The sequence below is a fragment of the Phaethon lepturus genome, unplaced genomic scaffold, assembly GCF_000687285.1.
Source record: "Phaethon lepturus isolate BGI_N335 unplaced genomic scaffold, ASM68728v1 scaffold20040, whole genome shotgun sequence".
In the NCBI taxonomy this organism is placed as follows: domain Eukaryota; kingdom Metazoa; phylum Chordata; class Aves; order Phaethontiformes; family Phaethontidae; genus Phaethon; species Phaethon lepturus.
The window spans coordinates 20,160-30,097 of record NW_010510042.1 but is presented as its reverse complement, the minus strand read 5'-3'; the positions used below and the strand labels follow the sequence as shown (position 1 = coordinate 30,097).

General features: G+C 39.7%; 1 protein-coding gene across 2 annotated transcripts in view; it reads right to left on the bottom strand.

The window, feature by feature from the left end:
• Positions 1–9,938, bottom strand: part of LOC104627468 (SEC14-like protein 1) — a 39,388-nt gene that overhangs the window by 10,457 nt on the left and 18,993 nt on the right. The window contains exons 2-7 of one of the 2 annotated variants that reach the window (XM_010295749.1): positions 5,681–5,830; positions 5,459–5,590; positions 3,230–3,358; positions 2,740–2,974; positions 1,920–2,029; positions 925–1,114 (exon numbers count right to left, since the gene is read on the bottom strand). In XM_010295749.1, the coding sequence (XP_010294051.1) occupies positions 925–1,114; positions 1,920–2,029; positions 2,740–2,974; positions 3,230–3,358; positions 5,459–5,590; positions 5,681–5,830 (946 nt within the window). Of the gene's footprint in view, positions 1–924; positions 1,115–1,919; positions 2,117–2,739; positions 2,975–3,229; positions 3,359–5,458; positions 5,591–5,680; positions 5,831–9,938 lie in introns of both variants that reach the window. The other variant, XM_010295756.1, reaches the window with a different exon arrangement.

Below are 9,938 nucleotides of genomic sequence, written 5' to 3'. Positions count from 1 at the left end.
CCCTACAATCTTTACAAGCATATTCTCATTTTCCATTTTCTCAGTCTGAGGTCTGTCAAACTCAAAGCAGCAGGCGAGAGCCATTCAAGCTCTTCAGCTTTACAGTGATTAAACTTCTGCTGTGTCCTCCCTATGTCCTGGCCACTACTGCTGACAGAATCCTGTCCTGTTACAGTTCACTTGTACACTTCTTGTAACAGGAAGAGCTAGCAAAAACAATGGTGCCTAGTGGGGAAAAGACTAAATCGGAACACAGCCCACAATAAGAGATCATTTCCTTATCTAAAGAGCCCAGCTTGCCTCGAGCAAGAAATTAATTTCTGTGTATATATCAGCAACAAGATCAGTGCATGATAAAGCAAGCGGAGGGATAAGGGAGAGCGTCAGGCATAGTTGTCCGTGTTTTAAAGACCTGGCCACAGCTCACCATACAAAGGGAATTCAGCCAAAGCTTCTTCCCTTCATTAATAAACCTGCTCTATTTGATGTTTTTGCAACATCCCACTTCTCATCGTTAAGCTGATTGCAATGCCAAATAAATACTCATTTATGCCATCAGCAGCCCTCTCCAACATCAGAAGTTGATTAGAAAGATACACTTATTTACAAACATATTTTAATCACTGAAAGAGAATACTCAGCATTTGCTTAACACCCCTCTAAGCACCTCAGATCATTACAGAAGTGCAATTAATAACTTTAAGCTACTGACAAAGCAGAGCTCTTTAGAGAGTTAAGTATGTTGGTATTAGTCAGAAAGATTAGGACCTAGGAGTCTACCTCCACCAACTAAGCAGCTGTCAACATCCATTTAAATGCATTTAGTACGTAACAACCGAGAACTTCTAGTTAACAGAGGGGCAATTATCACCTTTAATTCAGAACATAAAAAGGCTGTCAAGATATCCACCCTATAGAGCATACCTTTGTCATGGTGATGCCAGCCACCTGCATAATAATCTTGGAGTACTTGAGGAGGGTTCCAAGTGTCTAGAATATAGTCTACCTGGTGCTGCTTACGCCATGTCAGCGACTGGCAAAGTATCTCTCTTGCTTTATCAATGTTGAAGTCCCGGGCACGCAGGAATCTTAAAATGTGCTCATCCTTTGGGATCTATTAAAAAAACAAAAACAAAAACAAACAAAAAAACACACCCCAACAAAACCCACAAAACCAATCAAACCTCATTTTGTATTCAAGGTTTGAAAAAGAACAAAAAACTCCAAACAACAGAAGCTGAAAAACATGCAGCCCTGCACCAATGCAAGAGGATGGCATGTAACACTGGAAGTTACTGAAGCAAATCAGTCTGTAACAAAAACATGGGCCCTGTCAGGTACTGCAGCTATCTTCATATGAGGGATATAAAAATTTCATGAGCTCTAGTGTCATCATTTACACTTGTATGACCATACTAAGTCAGTCCAATTTAAAGGAACCTAGGGACGAAACACAGTCTGTATTACATTGCTAAGTAAAAGCAAGCTGAGACATAGATGCAATTCACAAGCCACTGGAAAACCCCCAGCCTTGCCATCAGTGATTTAACTGGCCACATTGCTTCCCTTTCAGTACTGCACTTAGGGACATAGATTTGAGACAATGATGTTTGGCCAAAACAAACAAATGTAAAAATAAGGCTATTGTAGAACCAGGATGACTTATAAAACCGATGTTATTCCCCTGTGCTGGTTTATTGACATTCTGAGAGGCAGCCACGCTAATCATTTAAGCACTTCAGCTGGCAAAGTCAGCTGGGACAGTCACAATGAGCAACTTCTACTGCCATAGTACAGACTTAATTTAGGTTTTGATCATGGAGGGCCACTTAACAGGAACAGTTAGCCACAGGAGGTGTGGTCCACCTTGCATATCGTCCATTCTGAGATAGTGCCACAAGAAACCAACAGTAACTTACTTTGCCCTTGTGCGTCTCCTGGAGCCACTGTCTCAGTCGAATGAGGCAGCTTTCCTGCATTGGCGTCAAGTCACCCAGATACCGCTTGATGTAGTCTGCATCTAGCTTGTCTAAAAGGAGATTGTGCATGGGATTAGTCTCGTCCTGAACCGACCTAGTCACAGTAGCAAATGATATCTGAGGTGGAGGAGCAGCTGCTGTTTAATAAAGTTTCTTCGCATCAATGAAAAGATGATCAAAGCAACATACAGTCATCTTAACGGTGAACCAAGAAGATTAATTCTCCTTCTGCAACTAAGAAAGGAGTAAACCCAGACATTTATAAAAGCACTTTGCCAATATATTCAGATTTGTCAATCCACAGCACCATAGGGCTTGCTGCTTCTGGAAATACTTAAGAGAAGCTTTGATCTAAATCTCCCAGTACAAGAATTTTCCCAAATTCCCTTATTAGCAGGGGAAGGAAGATACAACAGAAGACTGTGTCCAAGGAAGCTTGGGCCCTTTTGTCCTCATTATTCCTGTAGTTATACCCGTCCCTGAATTTCAGGGCAAGAAGTAGGCCATCCATTTGCAACCTAATGAACAGCAAAGTGAAGAGCTTTTCCACTCATATCTGATCTTCATTTACTAAAAAAGCTCATCTCATAACAGCCATCCAAGCTATCCCACGTTACTGCTTAGCAAGCTTGCACTTTTAACACTGTATGTTACCAAACATAGAGTCAATGAAGATTTTCAGCTGCCCACGAGAAGCAGCACAGTGTTGAGAGTCTCTACAGTACAAAGAATCCCACTAAAACAAGGGAGACCACCATACCATCAGGCGTTCCTGCTGTGGGCTCTGAGGGGCTGCTTGAGGTGTTGAGGATCTCCTTACTGTTCAAGCCCTCCTTTGTGGCAGAGTCTGGTATATTAATAGCGGGTGAAACTGGTCGTCTTGTATGGGATGTACTGCTCTCCAATTTACATGCAACAGGAGGAGTCCAACGAGGAACAAAAGTTATTCCTTCTTCCTCCAGTTGTTTCAGGTAGTATTCTATTATTTCTTTTCCCTTCAAAAAGGAAAATTTACTTCAGCTACTAAAAACACCCATTTCTACACAGAAAGGATCGGTCTGGAAACCCATTAAGTGGCCAGACCTCTCTTAAAGATTCCACTTGAAAGTACAGACCTACGCACACATGCTGCCCCAGGCTGACGAGTAAACAGCCCAGCTTCTTGAGCACAGTAGCCTGTTACTTAGCAGCAGCTACATTGTGTTTTGGTAACTTAGAGCCAGGCACCTCCTTCATGGCTGCAAGCTCACCTTTTTAATATTGCTGGTGTACTGCTTCATGGCAATCTTTTCCACTGTGCTTTCAAAACCAAAAAAAGACTTTATATCCAGACTTGCTGACTGTTCAAAACAGGTCCAGTCTTCATTGTCAGGATGAACCTGTTAGTTAAAAGGAGGTCATACAGTTTAGCTACCTATTTAGTATTTTTTTCCTCACAATATTTAAAGTGACTGTTTTCTGTTTTACAGGTTCACATAGTCAAAAACATTCAAGTGGAATTTGCAGTCTTTTGCTTCATTTGCAAAACACGGTTCAGAAAAGGTAATGCTAAAGAACAGAAAGCTGAGAAGCCCTCCCATAGTCCCATGGCTAGCACGGCACATTGTTTTCTTAACAAGAAAGGGGAGGGTGGAGAAATACTAGTGCACCAGCCAAGAGCCAAAGGACTAGCACATTTATACAATTAACACTACCTCATTCTAGGTATCAGCTGTGACTGTCGCGTATCTGTGGAACAGTGTAAAATGTTCTACAGTGAACTTTCTGCTGCCTGCAGGTTAGACTGATAGACCGGGGCCAGCTAGCTTGAGCATTTCCAAGCGCTGCAGTCTACACATTTGCAACAGCCACGCTGTTGTATGTAAAGAACTAGATGACCTTTAAAGGTCCCTTCCAACCCAAAGATTCTATGATTCTATGACACTGCAATAGATTGTTCTCTCATTGACCTATGAAGCACCTTAGTGTTCTGTAGACTGAAAACTATTTTACTTTGTTCTTCTATAATCAGGCTACAGAAAGAAATGTAAATTTCTCATTCAGTTGGCAGCTGAATAAGCCATCTTAGAGCACTCCCAACCTTCTTCTTAGCTTATAGCTTAGTTTGCTGAGAGATGATCCTGAAACAGAGATGTTACTACTCTGAAGGAAAGCTGCTTTCTAAACTCCCTTCAACTAAAAAAAGACTTGTCTAAGGAATTTCCAGGTTGGGCTCCGAATTCGTGGTTGTACAAACATCACGGAAGGCTGGACTTCTGAGCATGCAATTGTCCTGATGCCTTAGGGTTCCCCTCCCCCTCATAACACGCTAATATCGACTGGGAACAGTGTCAACACTTTAATGAGACAACTACAGGAAAAAAACCATTTCCCTTCGTTTGCTTCTTCTGCATTAGGGAATGGGGGTACAAGAATAGCTTGTACAGCCTAAACAAGTACAAATCATATTAATAATGTTTAAGAATCTTCCTGTCCCTTCATAAATTCAATTATAAAATAACTTTAATAAGAATGGACTTTTAAAAACAATTTATTCTTGAATTAAAATTCTGGGTTTGTATTTACCTAATAATTTCTTGATCGAGTAGAGCAAGGGCAAGTAGAAGTGTTGTATTTTGTAGATATTTATGACATGCACTTTTCTGTATAGAATTTCCCCTGTTTAAACAGAGCTTTCACAGAAAAATTGCAGGTGGAAAAGTATTTTTATATGTGCCTTGGAAATAATGGCAGAAATAATAATTAAAAAAATTAATCAGATAATAGCGTCAAGTGGGTTTGACATCCAGTGACCTCTGAACCATGGCTCTGTACACAACGGAAAATGTTATCACCTGCACATAAAAAGAATGCTACAATACAAATAGATCCATTACATTTACTAGCTTTGATTTCATCTTTAGCATCGATTTGAAGTTTTACTGCTATACGTGTGTGCTGTATGAGCCTGTGAGTATTAGCTAAGCCATTCAGAAAAAAACATGACCAGAGCATAGCGGCGAGCATGCCACCAGACTCCTTTGCATCAGAAAACGTTTGCACTGAAGACCAAGAACGATGGAAAGAACTAGGTTAAAACATAACTGACTTGATGAACATTTGGCTGAGCTGAGCAGAAGGCAAATAAGCTACGCTGAACTTTCCTTCAACAGTTCTGTCAGGGTATCATCAGCCTCACCAAGCCCCACACTGCTATTACAGACCACAGATTTGCCTAAACAGAGCTGTCAAACACAGCAAATTATGTTGTGTTCTGCACTCTGAGAAGACACTCAAGCAAGCGGGTGCCAAACTTGTTTCAGTTCTTCAAGCAAGTGTGTTACATTTAACACTAACAACAATTATCACTCACAGCAGTGTGTTGGTTATTTTTTCTTGCAAGGCAAAAGCCAAGAACAACCCAACTCCTGTTTATAAATCCTGAAATCTAAACACTGACTTAACTCTACCTGTAGCACCACCGAGAGCCTATTACTCACTGTGTAACAGCAGTGTTCATTAATAATGACTCTATTAGAGAAGGTTTCATTGTAGGCTTCTATATGCAAAGTCCTTTCTCGTCTGTTCAAAGAATTCTTCTGGACAAAGTAGACGTAATCCACTCCTGCAATCTGATGAAGATGACATAGATTCTGTTAAAATACAATATTCATGTGAAAGGATATCCAAAAGTACAAAACAGGCACTTGAAAGCTAATCACCTTTTTCAATAGCCGTGGTGCATCTATATCCAGCTTACAGCGTCGTTCAATCACATGGATAGCCCCATCCTCACTCTTGTATTCGTTTACAGTGTCACTGGCTACAAACATAGGGATCAGAGGACATGTAGGGAACCTTCTTTCATATGCCTATAAAGATGGGAAGAGAAGAAAACAAAACTACCATCACAATTAATTCCTGAGGGTGTGCCTTCGTTGACAGCACCAGCATTTGGAGGCACAGTGCCCTTCACACCTTTCGTAAAGGGATTGAGCCTTCCCGGATCCCAAATTATAGCTGGAAAAAAGTCACAGTGCATTCAAAACAATCCATTTATTAATATGTTCCTAATATAGCCCTTTCCAGGTAAAACAAATTTTAAAACAACACACAAAATACCCCATTTCTCCCCTCCCTCCAAAACGGAAATTGTTCATTACGTACAATGACAATCCTCTTGTCAGCAGTAACAGGAAAATAAGACCCTCTAGTTCTAAAATACCACAAGACAAAACAATTATGTGTGAGATTAAAAAAACCCACATGCTAATTATCGGTGTTTCACCAAGCTGTCTAGAGGGTTTTCCATACAGATCCCAGAGGTTTAATAAAAACATTTCAAAGCCTGTTTCTTAAGCTAATAGAGCTCTCAAGCTCCCTGTGCACAGAGTATTCATAATGATTTCACTGCACAGGTTATCAGCTTACAATTCTGTCCAACAACACACAGTAACCCTTTCCAATACAGTGAGGCCGTTTTATACTTCTGAAAATTTAAACTTTTTGCAATAATGCAGAGCTAGCAATAGCTTTGATTCTGGTTAAAGAATATAGTAATGTAAAAAAGTTCCTCTCTTAAATACTTGACACACACAGGGAAGACGGCATTAAATCAGACGCATTCAGAAAGGAGCGTTAAGAATCTGGGATCAGTAAAACAGACAGGAGAAAAATGGGAGTTATTCCCATTAGCAAACTTGAACTTTAATTTCTGAACCACTGTAGCTGGAGAATACAACACAACGTATTTTCTTCCTTTTCTTTCATATTCACTACTGTACCTCCACTCCTCTTTTTTCCCTCATGGGGTAGCAGTAAAGTAAATAATCCTGTAGCCTCCTTTCCAAATTCTGAATTCTTTCATTTTTGCTATTATCAGAACCTAGTTGGCTTTGGTGAAAAGGCAGGATTTGCAAGGTGTCCCAGTGCCGAAGAAAACTTCAGTAACAGTAAATCAGTGAACCTGAGAGCAGACCATGAAACAACTCCTTAGAAGTGCTAAATTATCCATTCTGTCCTTTTAGATGATTTTGACTGCTCTGAATATAGCTGGGTTGCAGCACAGAACAGCACCAACAGGGAGAGGGTGTGGAAGAAAATAAGCAGCAGCTGCAGAAAGTATGCAATGGTGGCATTGGAAGAGAAAAGGTCTCAATTCTCCCTTTATAAGAACAAAAATACTTAGTTACTTAGCAGTGTTACTATGGTGACAGTCGTGCAATGCACTAAAACAGCGTCAGCTTTCCCCCCCCATGCATATTTTTAAACCATTTTTGCAGCATGATTATTCTGCGTTCATAAAGCTCCTCTTTAAGATACTAGAAGTACGACCAGTGAGCGAGTACACATGCTCCTTTTTTCAAACTTTTCATCTGTGCACAGCTGGTTTTGTTTAAATTAAGAATAGGAATGATTTCTGGGTTCAGAGATGTGCACACAATAGAAGTGACAGAGCATTAGTGTTATAACACAATAGCAAGCAGTGGGGAAAAAACCTTTCACAGCTCCAAGAGAAAGGGACGATGGGTCCTATTAATATGGTATAAGAAGTTTCTTCTTTCTTTTATGAGGCTCTTGTTCTGGATAGAAGGCTGTACGTTTTACAGTTGTTCAAGAATATCTCAGCCCTCTCCCTCTTTCTAAATTAATCCCAAATTTAACTATATTGACTGTAGCTAAACATTGTCCTAAGTCAGAAAAAGAAAAGATTTCCAGAAGCAGCAGAATTGAGAAGTACTTCTGGTTTTCAGATTGCTTCATTTAATACTTTTATTTTAGGACCTTATGTTACAATTATTTTATAAACAGGAGAGAAAGGGAAGTAGATGTCTAAAATTTTTTCTCACTATTTTCAAAGTATTTTTACTTTTGTTTCACAATGAATTTTCCCCATCTGGAGTAGCCGCCTCTCTGCCAAGCCTCTGCAAGTTTCCTTCATGCACATATTGATGCATTTCTCATCTTTAGTCCTCAAAATGCTTCCCATTTGCCCTGTGAACACTTGCAAATTACAACATTACCTGCTCATAAGTGTTTATTGAACTGTGAGCAAAAAAAAACACCCAAGAAGAATTTGTTGTTCTGAATGGGAAGACTGAATTGTATGTGTTCAATTTGGAAGAGAACAATTATCTGCCAAAAGTTGGCAAGCTCAGTGCTTACAGCAACAAAGTACTTGAAGGTTTCAAAGAGATTAACAGTGACACAGGATTCTTGCTCCCTGAAGAACGTGCAGAGTATTGAAAACTGTTCACAGTCAGTTTTATTGGGCTCTTAAATTAGGCTGGTTTTATTTCTTGATGTACCATTGCCAATATGTTCTTGTAATGCATCATTTCTCAGCACAGCCTTGTTTGAAGAAAAAGTGATTATAGTAAACCGTAGCCACATCAAAATATTCCATCTCATTAAGCATAGCTGTCCCTTCCACATGTGGTGAACGGTTCTCTTTCACACTGCAGAGCAGGCAGGAAAAAGCTGCCAAAGACTATAGGACACTGAAAGATCTCGCTTCACCATGGACCAACGCAGCACTGGAAGAGAACCTGTAATTTGTGGTACAACACAATAAGAGACACATGAGTCAAAGCAGCACATGCATCGCTAAGACCGGAGCTATTAAAGGAGCATGAGAAGATTACAGAGAGATCAAATGTTGCTTTTTCTTTTCTAATAATAGAATCGGATGGATTTTTCTATGTTATTGGGGTGTTTTGAACCAGGAATTTTGTCTCAAGTCCACCTTTGCCGACAGGAAATAACTGAACTGCATTATCCAATATTCCTTTAGCAGTCTGGTAAAGCAGAGTATATTATAAAATGCTACACATTTTTCCTGTATTATAGGTCTCCCTTTACAAATACAGTCATTAGAAATTACACACCTTTCAGGATTTCAATTTTACTGTGTAGATACAATCACAAAAGTTAGAATTAGTTCCTCAAAAGAAAAGCAGCTGCAGTAATCCTGAGGGACTCAATGCAAGAATGAAACGCTGCTGCTGTAGGACTAAATGCATTTAAGAAGGATGTTGCAAGGACATTGCTTAATTTTATAGTTTTCTTCTGTCACATTTAAAAAATACATGTGGAAATCCTGATATGTAACACAAGTAAAAAGCGCAGCCGTGCTCATCCTCAAAATCTCTACAATTGGTGCTGGGCTTGACACGAAGAGCCACAACACGTCTTTGGCTAAGAGACATCCATGTACAGACCTTTCCAAAAACAATTCTGCCTGCAATTCTGTTGTTCCCTAATAATGTACTTTTACAATTTCCCACCAGCCTCTGGAACATTTGTGTAGTCCGATGTGTAAGAAGCTGGCATTGTGCACCAAGAAAAACACAGGATGGTGAAGCAGCTTGAACTTCAAATTTAATGGGCTCATTATATAAACCCTTCACTTTCTTAATGCACGTTAACAGTAAGAACACTGACAAGCATAATTTCAGCCAAAATAGCACTTGTATTAAGGCTTCTTTTCCAACTGCTTCCCTTAGCAACTCATATTAAGAGTAGAGTCAAAATAACAGGATTTATTTTACTTTTATCTTTGCTCGTATTTCAGCTGTGTTTAAAGACATGGAAGCAATTCAAAAGTGAGACTATTTTAAACTCATTGCAGTTACTTTTCATACCCAAGGGAATTAAGCTTGCTGCCACTACCCTTAGGCTTTGGGATTCAGCACTAACAGGATCCTCTCAAAAAACCACCTTTAGAAGAGCATTTAGGTATGACTCCAACCCAATTTTCAGAAGGACCAAAGCCTCTGTTCTGGCTTTTTCCTTCTCAAACCATGCCTGGGCCTAATAAAATACCTTGATAATGGGCACGTGCTCAGCCCTCAGTGGAGAAAGTCACTCATTTATGCAAATAAATTACTCAGCTTCTCTGACCAGATTATTATATTCCCAGTCTCCTGCCTTAAAGGATGGGGATTGTTCAGTATTTCCATTAGATGACTCAAAACTAAC